The 19,326-nt window shown below is 41.9% G+C and overlaps 1 protein-coding gene across 7 annotated transcripts in view; it reads left to right on the top strand.

Annotated features, from left to right (window-relative positions):
* The window catches only part of COBLL1 (cordon-bleu WH2 repeat protein like 1), a 203,492-nt gene that overhangs the window by 179,533 nt on the left and 4,633 nt on the right, over positions 1–19,326 (top strand). For 6 of the 7 annotated variants that reach the window (XM_077447562.1, XM_077447565.1, XM_077447563.1 and 3 more), the window contains 3 exons: positions 430–494; positions 4,458–6,295; positions 14,542–14,697. In XM_077447562.1, the coding sequence (XP_077303688.1) occupies positions 430–494; positions 4,458–6,295; positions 14,542–14,697 (2,059 nt within the window). The remainder of the gene's footprint in view (positions 1–429; positions 495–4,457; positions 6,296–14,541; positions 14,698–19,326) is intronic. The other variant, XM_077447568.1, reaches the window with a different exon arrangement.

Below are 19,326 nucleotides of genomic sequence, written 5' to 3' on the forward strand. Positions count from 1 at the left end.
GTAGTACAGCCAAAATAGCTCAGGCTATAGTTCTGTTTTCAGGCCTGCCAATTGGCCATTTAGTTGGCAGCACTGTCACATGTCTCTTAATTCTATTATTGCCATGTCTTCCTTGGTGGCATATCTAGTCTGTGCCTCAGTCATTGTGAATTCAAGCAATGCTTTTTTTATTCTGTGTAATATAAAAAGGATGGATATACATATACTACAGTGTGCCTGTAGTGGGTAGTAGCTGAAAACTCAGGTCAGTGTCCTCTCTTCCAGTGTTTTGAGAAAAAATCAGCAACTCCCAAGTATCCATTCAGGGTTAACTGACACGTTACTCAGGACTGAATGTGTATGAATGTGATGTGTTTGACAACACTCAAGTTTTTTTTTTCTTCATGTATTGTTCATTTTAAAACTTATTGTGATGTCATTGACGTGCAGGTCAAGCCCTTTGTCAAGAGATGATACGGTGATGGAAAATACAACACTTGAATATGATAAGATTGGTAAGTATGGACATCTAATGTTATGCTGGATAACAGGCAGCAACCAGTCAAGAGCACAGTGTCTTACACTCATATCTCCCATCCATTATTCTTGGTTGGACACTGATCAGCACAGCAGAAGATATGATTGATGTTGTAAGAAGAGTACTTTAGAGGAAATCTATAGTTTTTTTCACATATGTATGTTGATGTAAATAGCTTAAATATAAGCAATACAACAGTCTCTAGGTAATTTGTCCTGTGATCTGTTCATTAAGGGGACTGGTTATCTCTAGAATGAAAGCTTTGGACCCTGTTCCCCCAGCCATCTGTTCAAACGCCAGTGCCCCACAGTTTTCAGTCTGACATTGCCTACACCTGCAAGGTAAACCATACAAGATAAGGCACGTTTTAAAGAGGAAGTAAACCCTGATGGGTTTACTTCCTCTTTTTTTCCCTGCAAAGGTAAAGCATAATGGACTACTATGCATCGCATAGTAGCTCATTATGTGTCACTTACCTGACACAGGAGCCAGCGAAGTCGCCGCTGATCCCTGTAGTCCGCCGCATCCATCTTGCTGGTGGCGTCTCGCAGCTCCGACCAATGACAGCGGCGAAGCCGCGATGACGTCACTCCCGCGCATGCGCACGGGAGTCGACAAATTAGGCAAATCCATTCTTGGACTTGCCGCATTTAGTGCGCCTGCGCGCCGCTGTCTACGGCGCATGCGCCGTAGACAGCGGTGCCCATTTTCGGGCAAATATCTCCTAAACCATATAGGTTTAGGAGATATTGCTTGGACCTACAGGTAAGCCTTAATCTAGGCTTACCTGTAGGTCAAAGTGGTTTGAAGGGGTTTACTTCCTCTTTAAAGGATAAGTTCACCTTTGGCAACATTTGTAGGGTGGAACATGTAAAATGTTTCCAATGCTGCCCAATACCCCCCCCCCCCTTTCCCCCCTTTTTTTAGGCTGTTGGCTTGTAGTTCTCAATTAAGTACCATGGCACTACGGAGGGCCGTGGTAGTTCATTTTTTTTTAATGGTGCAGTGCTTTACAGGCTCCAAAAAAAAGTGCATTTATTTTATTTTTTTTATTTTAAATTAAACTTCTCTTTTTAAGTACAGTTAATTAGTAAGTGGGCACCTGGAAACAAGGGGCAACTTAGAATAGGCTAGGTGGGAAGGCTAAGGAGTTTTTATTCTAAAGTGAACCTGACCCTTAAGTTGATACTAAAGTCTCATGTTTTTTTTATTTTTTTGTTAAAAATAACAAACATGTTATACTTGCCTGCTCTATGTAATGGTTTTGCACAGAGCAGCCCAGTTCCTCCTCCTCTCTTTACCCTCTTCGGCACTCCTGGCAAATACCCCCACAGCAAGAGGCCTGCTATGGGGGCACCTGAGCCGCAGCTCCCTGTGTCCATTCAGACACGGAGCCAATCCCCCCCTCCTCTCTCTCTTTATTGGCTCACTGACTTTGATTAGCAGCAGCAGGGGCCAATGGGACTTCGCTGCTGTCTCAGCCAATGAGGAGGGGAGAGTCCCGGACAGCCGAGTCTCTCCTGCAACACCGCTGGATCGAGATGGGGCACAGGTAAGTGTGAGGGGAGGGCTGCTGCACACAGAAGGCTTTTTATCTTAAAGCGGGAGTCCGCCGGGAGTTCCACCATTTTTTTTTTTTTTTTTTAAAGCCAGCAGCTACAAATACTGCAGCTGCTGACTTTTAAAATAAGGACACTTGCCCGCCCAGCGCGCCCGCGATGTCGGCACCCGAAGCTGATCTCTCGATCGTCTCTCGGGTGCTGCCGCCGCCATCTTGCGTATGGGAATCAGGAAGTGGAGCCTTTCGGCTTAATTTCCCGGTTCCCTACTACGCATGCGCGAGTCGCGCTGAGCAATAAGGATGGTCCCGCTGCCTCTGGGATCCGTGTGTTTCCCAGCAGGCAGCGGGGGACTTTCGAAAAGGGGCGTAATCTACGCCCCTTTCCGCAGATAGCTATGCCGGAAGTGGGTGCAGTTACCTCTACTGTACCCCTGAAAGGTGCCAATTGTGGCGCTGGAGGGGGGGAGGATTCCAATGAGCGGAAGATCCACTTTAGGGTGGACCTCCGCTTTAATGATTTACAACCACTTTAAACTTTGTTAAATATGTTGATAGCCTCTGAAAGGTCCCCCTACATATGTGTTTAAATCATATTTTATTTCATGTCTACAGGTTTCATAAATTGGCATATTTAAAAGTTTGAAAAATTTTGATATAATTTTGCACATCCTTTGCCTGGGATTTTGGATAAAATATAGAATAATTAAATTGCATGTCATTTTTGGGGACATCTGTGCCCCCTCTGTTGGTGAGGACTCATGTTTTTATTTTTTCCCCATCACTCCCAGTTTCTGTAACAGTGTTTATTGGGACACACAGGAGCAAGGACCTTTCCCTACTATATCAATAACTGTATTTATATGTAGACCGGGTTACATCTAAATACCTTTAATTGTGTAACAATTGGGGATATTTTGTTTAAAAAAAAAGAACAAAAAAAAACCCCTGCACTTGTTTCTTAGGAAGGAAGGAACATTAAAATATAAAATGCAAAGCTCAGACGCTAGCCTTTATCTTGTCTATCCAGCTTAACGTTTGTGACGCAGTGTAAATGTTCCAAGATATATTTTCCATGAGTGATATGCATGGCTAGAGGTTTCTGTTTGTCGCCTGATGACGTATGGAAAATGGTTGTTGAAAATTGTTACTGTAAAGGAAAACTTCAAGCTACTGCTTTAGAAGCATATAATGTGTAAAAAAAAAAAAAAATTGTTATATTGAATCTTTAAAGGATAACTCAACTTTTCATGGGGAAAAAAATAGCGAAAAAATATAGTGTATACAAATGCAACTCAAGTCATATTGTAATTGAAAGGTATTAAAAATTGCCTTTCTTTTTCAATCTGCAGCTTTGTAATTTTCTGAAAATGCAATGTAATATGGCTATCTGGATGCGTTCTGTACACAGGAGGAGTACAGAACACTCCCCCAGATATGTAATTTCCTACTTGATTGGCTCACGGATTTTCCCAGAAGTCTGCCCTAACATACAGTCAGATTTCAGGCATCCCCTGCAACAAAAATGTAATTTTTGGTGAGATTCGCTCAATAGGAAATCGCATCTAAAGGGATGCAGGACCAGCAGATTTCTTCTCTAGAGCTCTGCAGGTGCACAGCTGATTGATAATTATGAAACCACTTCCATTAGACTCACTTTTCCACATGGATACAGATAAACACACATGGATTTCTTCAGAATAATGAAAGGTAGGCATCTGCAGCAAAGTTTGGTAAAATCCCTGCAATGCACATAGATCACCCAGAGTTGAATGTTTTCTCAACAAAAGTTGAGTTGCGCTTTAAAGATGTTTAAATTCACAGCTCAAAGACCACAACGGCATATTATTCATAACATGGTTGTTTCAATTTTTAGGAATCCTAAAATGATTTCTGTACTGTTTGTCCCATCTGTGTAGTGTCAGAAAGCTAGGGGAATTCAAATGTAGGGAGATTTTTCATTGGTTGTCAGCAAGGTTTAATTTGTCAGCAATTGCTTTAGTTGCAGTTCATTATTTTTTGTTAGACGTAGTTTGCAGCCCCACTAACCAGTGATGAAAGCTGCAATACTGGTTGAATCGCCAGGTGACAATAGAAGTGAAAAAAAAATCTAAAGAATGGAAACTAAATTAGCTACCATATCTAAAAAAAGGTAAGTTGCAATATAAAACATTTGTGGAGGTGTAATGCTGCTTTATTTGCTAGCCCAAAAAAATTTCAATGCAAAAAAGGAACAGTTCAGGATTATTATAATTTCCATATCATGGTTATTCTGTGTCTTGCTATCACTTAACAAGCAGTAGTAATTTTTGATGAATTAGGCCTTTGCTGTGTCACATCCTGTGTAATATTTGGTCTTTTTCCTTTTTTTTCCCCTTAAAGTGGAGCTTGAAAACAGAACTTCAACTCCAACTGCAGAACTAGAGAACCATCAAATCTTTACAACAAAAACAGTAGTTACGGAGCAAGGCTCCCAAACTCTATCCTCTGAACAACACATCAAAGATACAAATATTGTTTTTCAAGATTACCGCCACATTACAGAGAATGAAACACGTGAGCATCTGAAGAGCACCACCACAGAAAAGGGAAAAATGCAGGATTCAGCTGTCCAGACAATGCAGGATTCAGCTGTCCAGACTGTTAACTTTGACAATGATGCAGAGAAACTTTCAGAGGAGTTTTTACATTCCCAGGAACCTACTTACCTGAAAACTGTGAGTAGCACAGACAATGTTCAGCATAAACTTAATGGTCACATAGGCCAGCTGACACAGTTTAATGGCCAGCAGATGGCTGTAACTGGGAGAGAACCAAGTAAGCAGGAACTTGTTGACAATCTCAGGGAAAGTATGCACACGCAGACCATTGATGAGAGCAGTATTGAGAGTTCTTTGATTTCACAATCAAAAACATTCCCATTTTATAGACAACATTCTGATCCCAAGCCTAAGCCTTCCAATGAAATCACTAGAGACTACCTTCCCAAGATCGGAATGACCACTTACAAAATTGTTCCTCAGAGATCGTTTGATGTAGAGCAATACATGGAATCTGAAAGTCCGCAGGATGTCCATAATATTGAGTACAGACCAATGAATGAACATGTGATAAGTCATGCTGTTACACATGACAATAATACATCAGATGTAGGTGAAAAACCTATACTGTTATCACAAACAAAAAATGGACACCATTTACCAGAAGGGTCAGCTACTTATTCCTTTAACACTGCTTCAAAAAGTGTTTCTGAGCCTAGTCAAAGAGACCATCTTGCCTTATCTAGAAGTTTATCTGCAGCACCTGCCTTAAGCATAAATAAAGTTGCTCCTGAGGTCAAACCAAAACCGAAGCCCACAAGCCCAGTCAAAGGTCCAAGTTCCTTTTACTTACAAATGCAGAGGAGAGCTTCCAGTATGTATGTAACATCTGCAATTGCCAAGACAAAGTCTTCTGCTAGTGCAGCGAACAGCATGGCTAAACCCAAGGATCTCAGCAATGAAGCTTCTGTGATTACCATTACAACTCTTCCCTCTAGAATTAATGTAGTAAATATGTCTTCTGGTTTAGAGGAAAGATTGCCTGGAGATAGATCAGAATTATCGGGAAGACCTAATGAGGTCAAAAATGGTGGACTTGGATCAATCAATGAAGTAAATTTGGAAACCGAAAACATCTATACTTCACACTCTTCCATGGAAAGCCATGTTAAACCAATACAAAGTGAGGTATCTTCTGTCAGTGTGCCAGTAGAACACAAAAAGCATGTAACGTTCCAAGAAAATATCCAGACTGATGCATTGGAACCACCTCTGCAAGTGAAGATTTCTGATTACACCAGCACTGTACCAGAAATCTACCGTGTTGACAGACCAGCTGTCCCACAGGATTATAAACCCGAAGTTCTTTCAACAACATCATATAGCAAGCTGACCAGAACTTTGAGTTCTCCAACTGGCCAGTCTGCTCCATTGACCTTGCCAAAGTTAAGTACTTTTATTACTCCCAAGCCTTTCACAAGTACAAATTCCAGTTCTTTTTCTTCTACTGTTACATCACCAGTTAAACGATCTCAGTCATTCAGTTCTAGTATCTCACCTGTCAAACAGCCATCAAATGTGATTGCTCCCATTGGTTGGTCACCAGTCACTTCACCAGTTGAATTCAAGAAAGATTCCCTGGTCTTCCCTGAGAGTTCTGAAGAAATCCTAGAAAATGAGGTAATGACTAGTATACCAAAAAGAGCTAATTTTGCTACAGTTCTATGATTTATATATATATATATGTGTGTGTATTTTCTATGTTTTCAGTCCCTTTCTCCATTTTCCCAAAGTGTATTTTGTAATTATAATTTTTATCACTATTTTGACTGTTTATTGGGTTACCAGGCAAGTAATTGTTATACAAATAGAATCTGTGTGGGCCATTCTTCTGCATGTTGTAGCCGAGCAGGTCTGAAGCAAGACCAAAGGAGCTTGTTTAACCCGTATCTTTCCTTCCGGTGCTTCATGTAACAGTTCTTATATAGGCCTGGATGAAAAAAGTACCTTCTACCTATGATGCTGATCTAAGATAGTCCAACCAAAACTTCTGTGAGGTATCTGGTTTAGCCAATAAGCTACAATTTTATAACATTGCTTCAAAAACTACAACAAAATTATAACCCTATATTTTGAGCTGTAAGCAACTTTTATAGACCATTGATCTTTTAAACTAACTCTGTGATGTTATCAAATGATATTGGATAGTAGACGACATGACCTGAAACTTTGCGTCCCCAGGATGACAATCCACTTCCAAGTATGAGAACACACCCACATTGCTTTGTTCATGGCATGTCTGTGCTTGTGCAAATACAAACCCATCAGGTGGTCAGTTTCATTATAGGATCTCTATAGGGGCTCCAGTATTACACTAGGAAGAACTGTAAACTTTTAACAGTGCAGGTACAGTTTGGCACTTTATGGTGCCTGCATACAGTTCTTTTCTACATTCTTTTAATTTGTTTCATATACTTGACATATTGCTAAACCTCTTTCTAACAAGTTTCTATCCCTGTCTGCAGGGCATAGCAACTGGTTTTCCCTTAATGCCACCCCCCCCCCCCCCTCCCCAGCAGCACATACTCAACTTTTTATTGCCCCTCTACTCCGTTCAGTTGCTGGGAGCAAAGAACATGGTGGTGGAACGTAGTATAGAGAAACATGTTGCTTTCTCTCCTCTCTCTCATGTGCCAGCATTGGGCTTGGTGATTGGCTCAGGACTGTCACTTTACACAGGGCTTGCTTTCCTCGCTGCTGGCACCTGAATGGAGCTGTGACAGGTAAACGTTATGTGCTGATCTTAAAGGGACATAGAAGTGACCTGTTTCTTTTGCCCTACATGGACTAATTTCCAATGTTCTGTTTCTGCAGGATTCTCTGGGTTATATTAAGCAAAGTCCGAACATTTTCACAAGTTAAATTAATTCCCTTATGTATTTTTTATATATAATTTGTTGTTTATTAAAATTGGGCTAGACACAGCAGCAACCATGGGAATCCTAATAAGAAAGGTGTAAACAACTGGATATTCCCTCAGTAAGAGCCTGTTGAAGAGCTATTGTCATTAAAAGGGTAAAATCGACAGCCTCCTAGAAGCTACCTGCATCTTCCCATAGATAACAGACCTTTCTGAGACTGACCTGTTAAATGAATACCAACACAGTACCTGTGATATTTATACACAGGACAGATTAATATAGAATACAAGAGCCAGTCAGTCAAATATCGGCACCATCATACATTTTTAAAGAGCCAAAGATCATATCCTTATTATTGATAAATAAAACTGAGAAAAGATATGGCTTTTTTTTTTTATACTCCTAGACTTCAAAGCTCTTATATTAAAGTGTACCTAAGCCAAATCTTTTCTTAAACGTACATCACAGGACACTAGATGTTCACAGCTACTTGGGTTATGTTGTCATCATCAGATGAATGGACACTGACCAAATAAAACGCAGAAATCCCTGCCCAGCTCAGCTAAACCTTAGTTATTAAGTAGTGTGTTTAGGGGATGATTATGGCTATGGATGCTTTCTGATGATTTTCCTTGTAAGGGCTTATGCCGTGTACACACGACTGGTTTTCCCCATCAGAATAAACTTTGAAGGTTTTTCCGACGGAATTCCGCTGAAACCGTCTTGCGTACACATGATCACACCTAAGTCCAACCGTCAAGAACGCGGTGATGTACAACACGTAAGACGGAACTAGAAAAAGGAAGTTCAGTAGCCAATAGCTTCTGTCTCGTACTTGCTTCACAGCATGCGTTGTTTTTGGTACGTCGGAACAGCATACAGATGAGCGGTTTTCCTGATAGGAATTGGTTCCGTCAGAAATATTTAGAACATGTTCTATTTCTAGATCCATCAGAATTTTCAATATAAAAAGTCTGATTGGACATGCACACGATTGGAATATACGATGAAAAGCTCCCGTCTGACTTTTTCTGTCAGACATTCCGCTCATGTGTACACTGCATTAGTCAGCATTTTCCTGGATTGTTCCCATCAAACCTAATAGGCTAGAGGAGGCTTCATCTGGATCGGTCACTACGGCCTAATTACCAAGTGAGATTGTACTTGCTTAAACATCAGGTGGGGACATTAACCCTGAATCCCTGCCCTTATTTGGTATTTCCACTGACTCAAGGGCCCAATCCTCCACTTCCTTTGTGTCGAGGGAGGAATTTTCTGCAGCTTTATCTGGCATGATCAGCTCTCAGGGATTCTCACTGTATTGGAACTCCTGGGATGCAAACGTGGGTGCTCTCCTTATCCATCATCCTCTCCTCCTTTGAGGGAGGATTAGGTATTGGAGGAACACTTCATGATGTTCTTTCTAATGCACCCTCACCTACAGAAAAGGATTGTGTTTTCACCACTGAAGCATTTTTCTCACCATCACTCCATGGAGGAGGCATTCTAAAAAGAAATGGGGTACTCTGTTGATTTAATTTTTAACTACTTAAACAGGACCTTGGCAGTCCCACCATTTAAAGACGCCATGGATAATAGATTACAGGCCATCTTCAAAATGAATTCTCTCTTGTGCAAGTGGCTCTGCAGTCTTTGCTAGGGTTTATGTGGTAGGAGTTTGCCAAGCCCTAAAGAAGTAGTATGGCCAAAGTTTTTTGGCTCTACTTGTACTGTAAATCAAGTCAAGATCAAAGCCTGCTGTCGACTGACATCACTCAGCTAGTCCAGGCTCGCGACAGATACAGACTTTAAAGTTGGAATTCACCCAGGTGCCTGGACCGGCAGATTGCTCGACATCTCAGTGAACTGCTGGGAGACCGTCACCAAATCTCTGCTCACTAAAGACTGAGAACTGAGTTTCTCTCTTAGATCACTCAGTTCTCAGTCTTAGAAGCAGCGGGGGACATGTGCTACATTTTTGTTTTTCTTTTTAAGAACCCCACACTTCTCTCTTATGTAATGCTACTCTGACACATTCTAAATCGAATCTATCTAGCCATGTAAAGAATAGATCACTATACTTGCCTGTTCTGAAGCTGTTCTGGTCCCTCGCTGAACTTTCAGCGGTGGCTTCACTGTGTGGGAGTGTGCAGGAGAGGCAGCCAACAACGGAAGCCCCATAGTAACTCTGTGTATGATGTCACTTCCCCGGCATTTCACAACCTTTTTCGGCTTTCTCAATTTACAGAGCAGCTGAGACTGAACCGGATCGGCTATAGAAAAGTTAAGTATAGCGATTTTCTTTACAGGGTTAGATAGATTAGATTTAGAATGTGGCTGAGATTAGGTTTAGTTTTTGGCTGTACTTCCACTTTAAGTTCTGGGGGAAGCACAGAGAACCAAACCAAAATGAGCCTGCCACTTGGAAGCTCCTGGAGGATTTTCAGAGTACATGGAGTTTCTCAGTAGATGTCTTGGAAGAATACATATGCCAGCTTTTAGAGGTTTCCACATGAGAAGGATCCTAAGGCTTAAGTGTTGGTTGGGGGAACTTCTCTACAAGAAGCAAATCAAGGCTGTCCTTTGAGGGATGAATGCTTGTTTTACCATTCCTTGGAAGTCTTCATCCATAAGGTGACTGTGGGTAAAAGCATGCTATTGCCCCCAAAGAAGATGATTCATCAGAAACCAGTGATGCCTTGGGGATCCATGAAGAGTTATTTCCTAATCAAGAAGAACTGGAACTGGACCCCCAAGTCGTCTGGTTCCGGTTTGTTGCCATTACTTTGGCTCACTGAGTTGAATGCGCTTTCCTGCAAGGAACATTTTCAGGCTCTTCACCAGGATAAGATGGTGTTGAGGCTTTGCTGCTCCTTCCGACCTAAGGTGGTTTCTTAATTTCACCTGAATAGGAACTTTGTGTTGCCATTTTTTCTTTAGTTTTTGTTCTAATCCAGAGCATCCCAGTGAGAAAGTGCTTCCCTCCTTTGGAGGATGATCGAGCTGTTGCAGGCAGCCTTATAGTGGGGTTTTCCCCCTGTTCTATTTTGGGGTTTTGGGCTTGTTGATGTGTTTTCAGACATCATGAATCCTCTATGCCCTGTACTGTATGATTAAGAAATTAGGATTTTTTGTTTAACACAGGACACAGAGATCCTTCCCCTCTTGTCTGTTCTTCATTGCTTGCTACAGCCCTTGGCTTAGCTGAGGGGCGTTATGGCGGGCAACGTTTCCTGCCTTATTTTGGCCAGTGTCTATTCACTTGAAGGTGGCAGCATAACCCAAATAGTCATGAATATGAAGTTATCTGTGCTTTGTGATATACTCAAAGAACAGAGTTTTATAGGTGAACCAAAAATCTATTTTTTTTTTTTTTTTTTTTTTTGGGAATAGATGGGTTTTTATGCAGTTTGCCATTTACCATTTCCCTAACTTTCAGTTCAGGTAGCAATCTTAAAAGGTTGGATTTCCAGTTGCTTTCTTTCTCAGGGACAGTGGTCATCATATCTTTTTTTCTGTGCATATTCCAGAATCATGTTCTGTTCTCCCATGGAATGTCAGTGCTTTTATTACTTAACTGTCATTGTTTGTCTTTTTTTATTTAACCATTTGGTCCTTGGATAGGATTACCATTTTTGAATACATACTGATTCAAATAATTATGTCCTTTTAAACAGTTAACAAATTGCATTAATTTGTTTTGTATAGGTAAATTTTTACTAATTGTCTCGCAGTTGTCTCGTTCTTAGAACTCGTGCTCATGGGCTTTTCCTGGTAGTTTATTCATAGTTTGTTTTCTAGAACATCTATAAATTTGACTAGGAAGTTTTTTCACAAGGTTGACATTTTTCATAACTCTCCATGTAGTAATTAAAGCGAAATTTACCTTTAATTTAACTAGCAATTTCGAAAAACCACTGACAGACAGGGTTTTTATATAAGAAGAGAACCTAGTGGTCCCTTCTATCATAAATGCTTCTCACTGCCTGTTAGCAGCAATGTACAGTGAGCTGTGCATACGCAGCGCAGAGTATATTTATGGCACTGCTCTATGCCACAATGAAGTGACTCCTGTGCACATGATCTCCTGTGTGCTATTCAAATGACTGAACAGAGCACACTGAGAAGGAAGAGAGGACATTGATAAAAGCCCCTGGGACCACTCCACTGTAGTGCTGGAGGACTTCGTTTGACTTCTAATGCCACGTACACAAAGTCCGGTCATGTGTACTCGGCATAAGTGTGCCATAATGGGCTGTGCATACTAGCACACTATGGCATAAACCACCTGGGGGCTCATTTAAAAAACAAAAAAACAAGCATTTAACAGAGCTTAATTCTGCTTTAGGCTCCTTACACAATGGCAAAGTCTGCCCGCTCAGCAGGGGATCTCTCCGCTGAGCAAGTAGATGACAGGTCCATGTCCACTCCGCTGATGTAGAATGGACAGAGCCCACTGTCCTCTATGGGCTGTTGGATGGAAATGGACCGTCTGTCTGTTTCCATCTGACTGTCATCCGATCTGATCCACCGGATGGCTGGATCAGATCGATGGATGGGGAACAGATCCCCATCTATCCATTTTTAGCAGACAGGATTGATGTCGGCAGGTGTCAACAGACACATGTTTATTGACATCCGCCGCACTATAGAGAGCAATGGATGGTCCGATCGGGTCCATCTGAAGAACTGACAGGTGGACCCAATCGGTCTGTCAGTGTGAAATAGGCCTACTAGTTTACTATTATGGAATGCCTTTGGTTCATCAGCTGAATTAAAAGGTCCCCACTTATGACAGGGGGGGGGGCTGGGGAGGGTCTAAGGCAGTGCACATTCTTTATAATTGCCCATTTTCCCCTCCTAGAACAATTTTTTTGCACACAGTTTCTGTATTTTTGGCTATAAAATTACTTAAAGCACACCAAATATTGTAGATTTTCTGAACGTAGAGGCCCTGTATAATTAAAGTGGTTGTAAAGCCTCAAGGTTTTTCACCCTAATGGCCTCTATGCATTAAGGTTAAAAACCTTCTTTGCTGCAGCTCCTCCCAGACCCCCCTCCTTTTTCTTACCTGGGCCCAAACCAATCCAGCAATGTGCATGTTTGCAGCAGCTCCAGCCACTGCCTCTCTCCTCATTGTACAGATAGATAGCAGCTGAAGCCATTGGCTCCTGCTGCTGTCAATCAAATCCAGTAACACAGGAGCAGGGGGGTGGGACCGAGTCTCGCTCCCTGTGTCAATGGACATGTGGGTGCACCCCATAAAGAGAAGGGGCCTGGAGCGCCAGTGGGACACCCCAGAAAAGGAGGATCGGGGCTACTCTGTGAAGACAAAACTATTGCACAGAGCACCTAAGTATCAGCATGTTTGTTATTTTTATAAAAAATAAAAATAAAAAAGTACAAGCCCTTTTAATGTTTCTGCAGTTCAGTGACCGTTTTACAGGTCAGGTCCCTCCCTCGGAATGTAACTGGACAGTAAAAGGAGAAGCAGAAGACTTATCTAATCCCTCTGTCACTCTCCTCTCTCCTCCTTCCAGCATGTTTCTTGTTAGCACTGCAGCTCAACTGACCGGCTTCTTCTGCTGCTTCTCCTCTTCTAATCCTAATACTGGGTCTAATTCAGATGTGAATGAGGGCCCAGTTAGGATGTGTGTTACCATGACACAAAAGTCTATCACAATATGTGGTAACGTGCATAAAATGCGATATTGCATTGAAACATCATTCATTTGGAATGCCACCCCAGCGCTGCAGGGCAACACTCTAGCGCTCTAGGCCCCATATCATTTTCTGCATGTTTGGGTTTGTTGGCAGCGTGTTACTGCACTGCAAAAATGTAAATTGTCCACTAAAGTAGTATTCCAGGATATATATAACTAATTGTAAAACTGCCCCTCCCATCTCCTAACACCTATACCAGTGATGGCGAACCTTGACACCCCAGATGTTTTGGAACTACATTTCCCATGATTCTCATGCACTCTGCAGTGTAGTGGAGCATAATGGGAAATGTAGTTTCAAAACATCTGGGGTGCCAAGGTTCGCCATCACTGACCTATACTAACTAACCCATGGGTGCTCAACCTGTGGCCCTCCAGTTGTTGGGGAAGTCCCATCATGCCTCTGCCTTTGGGAGTCATGCTTGTATCTGTCAGCCTTGCAATGCCTCATGGGACTTGTAGTTCAGCAACAGCTGGAGGACCACAGGTTGAGGACCCATGAACTAGCCTGTGGAAGAAAGATCTGCATACTTATTTTTAGGCCGTTCCGGTATGGTTGCCACCTCATCCCTTTCAAGCCAAACGCATATTAATTACACAGGTTCTCTGGCTGATTAAGGTAGTAATTCAACTTCCTTGGTGCCTTATCAGAATTAAATTTGCCCCAGAACCTGTACTATGTGTTTGTTTTAAAGGGATGAGGTGGTAACCCTACGTTCCGACCTGGTCATGTGATCCCTCTCACCTGGATCAGCCAACGTGGCAGCTTCTGGGGAGAGGAGAGAGTGCTGACCAAGGATGGGACATAGTAAGCCTATGGGTGAGGTCACTGCTCGGGCATTCCAGCCGTTGTTCAGCAATCTCTCCTCTCCCCTACAGCCGGCACTGAGGAGATCACATCACATGACCGAACCAGAGCGACCTGAATATAGGTAAGCATACAGATCTTTCTTTCACAGGTTAGTTAGTATAGTTGTTAGGAAGGGGGAAGGCAGCAGTTTTAAGATGAATTGGATATATCCTGCAATTCTATTTAATGATCTAGAGCCGCATTGGTGTCTTCCATATCTGCCTGAAGTTCAGCTTTGAATGCAGCATGCATAAGCACCTTGCACTTTTATTTTTTTGCATTATTTTTTTCACATATTTACATCCCTTGCCATGTGAAAACTAAAGCCCATGTGCATGAGCACTTAAATCCTATGTTTGTATTATGCTTGTGATTTGTATTAATGTTTTTAACTTCTTAAATGGTGTTACTGCAAGCTATTTTGTTTTGTAGACACTAACCCCTGAACTAAAATACAGAGTGCATAGTCCACCTCCTGTTCCCGAAAAAAAGACCACAGTATCTTTTCCAAGCTCTGACCCAGAAGAGCTCCGCCAAAACATTCTGTCTGCCATTCGCTCAGGAGAGGCAGCTGCCAAGCTGAAAAGGGTGAGTGCATCTGTGAGAGTGCAGAGACCTGGACGGACCTCGTGTGTATTTTATGCTCCAATAGAGAAGCACATTATAAGTGCCACACTTTTTTTGTGATGATCCTTCTTGTTCAGTTTGATGCATGTTTTGATAGAGAGATTGAACTCTTTCTTTGCACTGGGAAAACAGATTTGTGCAGTGATCCCAGGGTGTGGGTTCATAACAGCCTGGGCTCACAAGAAGGGGGTTAAATTACAATGGCTGTCATTCAGCCTGGAAGACTAGTGACCTAAGGATAGAACGAAGTGGGAGAGTGGTGTGGTGGGGGGGGGGGGGGTAGCTCTGGATTAAAAGTGAGTATTGGAGCAAAAGATTTTATTTTATTTTTACTGTTTTGGCTATCTTCCATTTTTTTTTTTTTTGGAATTGTAGATCTTATTCAAGTTATGGTGAATTGCAGAGCATGAAGAAAAATATACGATATTATAATAATATAACCGATTAGAAATAACCCTGAAAATGGTGCGGTCTCTTTACAGATAAATGAGGCAAAACATTAGACTCGACAAGGTCAACCAAACCAACTTCTCTGTTTCAGTTTTGCATGTTTAAATTGCATACTGTCTTTAAAGTGGTTGTAAAGTGTGTGTGTGTGTGTGTGTGTGTGTGTGTATATATAAAAAAAACTATAATTGCATACTGTCTTTAAAGTGGTTGTAAAGTGTGTGTGTGTATATGTATATATATATTCTATTCTAATGTGTGTGTATGTGTATATATATATATATATATAATAATAATAAAAACCTATAATTTTATATATATATATTAATAAAAACCTATAATTTATATATATATATATATATATATATATATATATATATATATATATATATATATATATATACCGTATATACTCGAGTATAAGCCGAGATTTTCAGCCTCTTTTTTGAGGCTGAAAGTGCCCCCCTCGGCTTATACTCGAGTCATCGCTGTCTGCCCGCTCGATCAGCGTGTCGAGCAGACAGACAGCGGCCATTCTATTCAAAAGCCGCGCCTCCGGCTCCGCCTTCGCCTGTGATAGGCGGAACACTGAATTTCCCAGCAGCCTGTGTTCCGCCTATCACGGACGTCGTATCATCCTCGTACTACGGACGAGGATGATACGACGTCTGTGATAGGCGGAACACAGGCTGCTGGGAAATTCAGTGTTCCGCCTATCACAGGCGAAGGCGGCGGCGCAGCTTTTGAACTTTACAATGGCCGCCGACGAAGAGGGCACGGGACGGCACGGCACGGGACGGGGGCAAGGCAAGGCACGACACGGGACGGATGCAAGGAGGCAAGGCACGGGACGGAGGCAAGGAGGCAAGGCACGGGACGGAGGCTCGGGACAAAGGTAGGCTGGACACACACACACACACACACACACACACACACACACACACACACACACACACACACACACACACACACACACACACATGGATGGAGACACACACAGGGATGGATGGATGGATGGATGGAGACACACACACACAGGGATGGGTGGATGGATGGATGGATGGAGACACACACACACAGGGATGGATGGATGGATGGATGGAGACACACACACACAGGGATGGATGGATGGATGGACACACACACACACAGGGATGGATGGACGGACACACAGGGATGGACGGACACACAGGGATGGACGGACACACAGGGATGGACGGACACACACACAGGGATGGACAGGCATGTCTCACCCTCGGCTTATACACGAGTCAATAAGTTTGCCAGTTTTTTTGGGGGTAAATTGGGGGCCTCGGCTTATATTCGGGTCGGCCTATACTCGAGTATATACGGTATATATATATAGTTTTTTTTAATTATTATTTATATTATAGATTTATTATTATTAAATATATACATACAGTATATTGGAATGCCTGCCTTTACACGCACATGAACTTTAATGGCATCCCAGTTTTAGTGTGTAGGGTTCAATATTGAGTTGGCCCACCCTTTACAGCTATAACCGCTTCAAGTCTTTTGGGAAGGCTGTCCACAAAGTTTAGGCGTGTCGGGACTCTATGCAGGCCAGTCACGTTCCTCCACCCCAAACTCGCTCATCCATGTCTTTATGGACCTTGCTTTGTGCACTGGTGCGCAGTCATTTTGGAACAGGAAGGGGCCATCCCCAGACTGTTCCCACAAAGTTGGGAGCATGAAATTATCCAAAATGTCTTGGTATGCTGACGCCTTAAGAGTTCCCTTCAATGGAACTAATGGCTCAAGCCCAACCCCTGAAAAACAACCCCACACCATAATCCCCCCTCCACCAAATAATTTGGACCAGTGCACAAAGCAAGGTCCATAAAGACATGGATGAGCTAGTTTGGGGTGGTAGAACCCTCTGTCAGAGAGGCAGGATCAAAAAGCCTTTTTACACCTTACGGAGGATTATCCTCATTGGTTCCACAGTGACTATAACTAGCATGCTTTATTGCATATACAGACTGATTTTACTTTTGTGGAATTAGTAACACTTTTTAAGTATTTTAATGTCATCTTTGCAAGGAGCCTAATGGATTCAGTTGTAGGTATCAACAGGTAAATGGTTTCTTCTCTCTCTGGGAATCCACTGAGAAGATCTCTTTACTACAGCACTGATTGGTGGCGTGGGCAGCAGGAGAAGTGAATGCTTTAAAACGATTTGAAGGTTCCACTTGAGGAAGGTCATTAGAATTGAATATCTATTATTGACATGTTCTGTCCTGACAAACATGATTTCCCAGCTAATGCAATGTTTTTTTTAGCATAAAATATTCTACCCAGATTACTTTAGTGTTGAGGACATACTTCGATGACATTGAACTTACAGTAAACTATGTCTGAGAACACAGTTTCTTTTTATACTATTGTGGTTAGACCTTTATTTTGTAAACCAGTTCAGTTTAGTTTGAAGTTGGTTAATGTTGGCTTTTATCAGTAGTTACCTTCTAAGTCATGTACATATGACCAATTAGGCTAATGTATAAACTGGCCAAAAGTTTGATAAATGGCTTTTTTTTTTTTTTAAAGAAGAAAAATAGTTCACTTTGGTCTGACTGTGCTTTCCACTAATGTCAAGCCCAATGTTCTGCAGGTCTTGTGAGCAGAGGCGTATTTAAATGTCAGACATAATCCTCGGTGCTTTTTAATTAAATATGAACTTTACATTACCTATGCTTGATGGAATTTGACTTTTCACATTTCTGCACCATTTTTTAAGCCTGTTTACTAACGCAGCACGATAAGCAGGTGTATAGTTGTAGTTGTGTGCTTCTTCAGTCTCCCGGCATGAGTGCAACTTAAGTAGCATGGTCACCAACACAAAGACTTTAAAGTCCAAAATTAAACTTCATCCTTAATATAAAGCTAATAGTAATGTATATAAGCAAGCTCAAAAAGTGATGTGCACTTAGTTATTTAATGCCTGGCCAGTTTACAAAAGCGCTTTAATGCCATGGAAAATATTTAAACGTTTGCATTTTGTTGGGTTTTTTTTTTTGTTTTTGTTTTTTTAATAATGCAGTGAACAACAATATAGAAAGGACACCAGGCAAGTGTTAGCCCTGGTAACCAATGCTACACATTTTGGCAGTGTTATCTAGCTGTTAAAACTGGCCATGTAGACATTAAATCTGAATTACAGGCGATTGAGTAAATGTGCAAATGTAAAAATACCTCCTTTTGGTTGGTGCGTAGTTAGGTGATACATCCTAGTCACCACTTGAGCCTCTAATTGTATAGTGAAGGCAAAGCAGACCACTAATGCGAGCAACAGACCTCTCTCTATTCTTCTTGGCATGTTCCTTTTCAGTATATTTGCATGTCACACACCTAATTGGCTATTAGTTTTGTTCTATTGTATAGAGGATTACAGGAGCATGACATTAAAGTTCTACTAAACCTAAAAAAGTTTTTACCTTCATGCATTGCTTGCATTAAGGTAAACATTGTTTTCAGTTTCCCTGTGCCCCCCCCCCCTTCCCTGTGTGAAGGGGAAGAGAGGGGAGAAGAGATCAGTGCCGTGCATGTCTGCATCCATTCTCCCCTCTCTTCCTCTTCACACGGCATTTGAGCAGCAGCAGGAGCTGTTGCTGTCAATCAAATGCAGTGAAGAGGAAGTGGGGGGTAGGCTTAAGTCCCACTGTGTAAGTCTATGGAGCCAGCCCCCATGCAAGAGGAGGAGCCAAGATCGCCACTGGGGCCAGAGAAGAGGAGGATCGGGGCTGCTCTGTGCAATACTACTGCACAGAGCAGGTAAGTATAACATGTTTGTTATTTTAATAAAAACAAAAAAGAAAATCTGACTTTAGTAACGCTTTAAGGCACATTTCTGCAAACTGTAGTTGCAGGAAAGAAATTTCCTCCCATCAACTAATCAGTGTTGACAGGGGAATCCCTCCTGCCAAGCAAATGTCTGCTCCCCGCGGGGACAGGGATTTCTAGCTGTTCTAGCAGCCGCTAGTGATAATCGCAAGAAAATCTGGCAGGCTGTTTGTACTCAAGTTGATTGATCAACTTGGTACATTTAAGTTGCCCACTCATGGTTTGAGTCTTAGCCCGTTCCTGCTGAACCGGCTGAGATTTGAACTTTCAAGTAAATAC

Source organism: Lithobates pipiens, unplaced genomic scaffold, assembly GCF_037356315.1.
Source record: "Lithobates pipiens isolate NorthernLeopardFrog02 unplaced genomic scaffold, aLitPip1_a1.2 Scaffold_22, whole genome shotgun sequence".
Classification (NCBI taxonomy): Eukaryota; Metazoa; Chordata; class Amphibia; order Anura; family Ranidae; genus Lithobates; species Lithobates pipiens.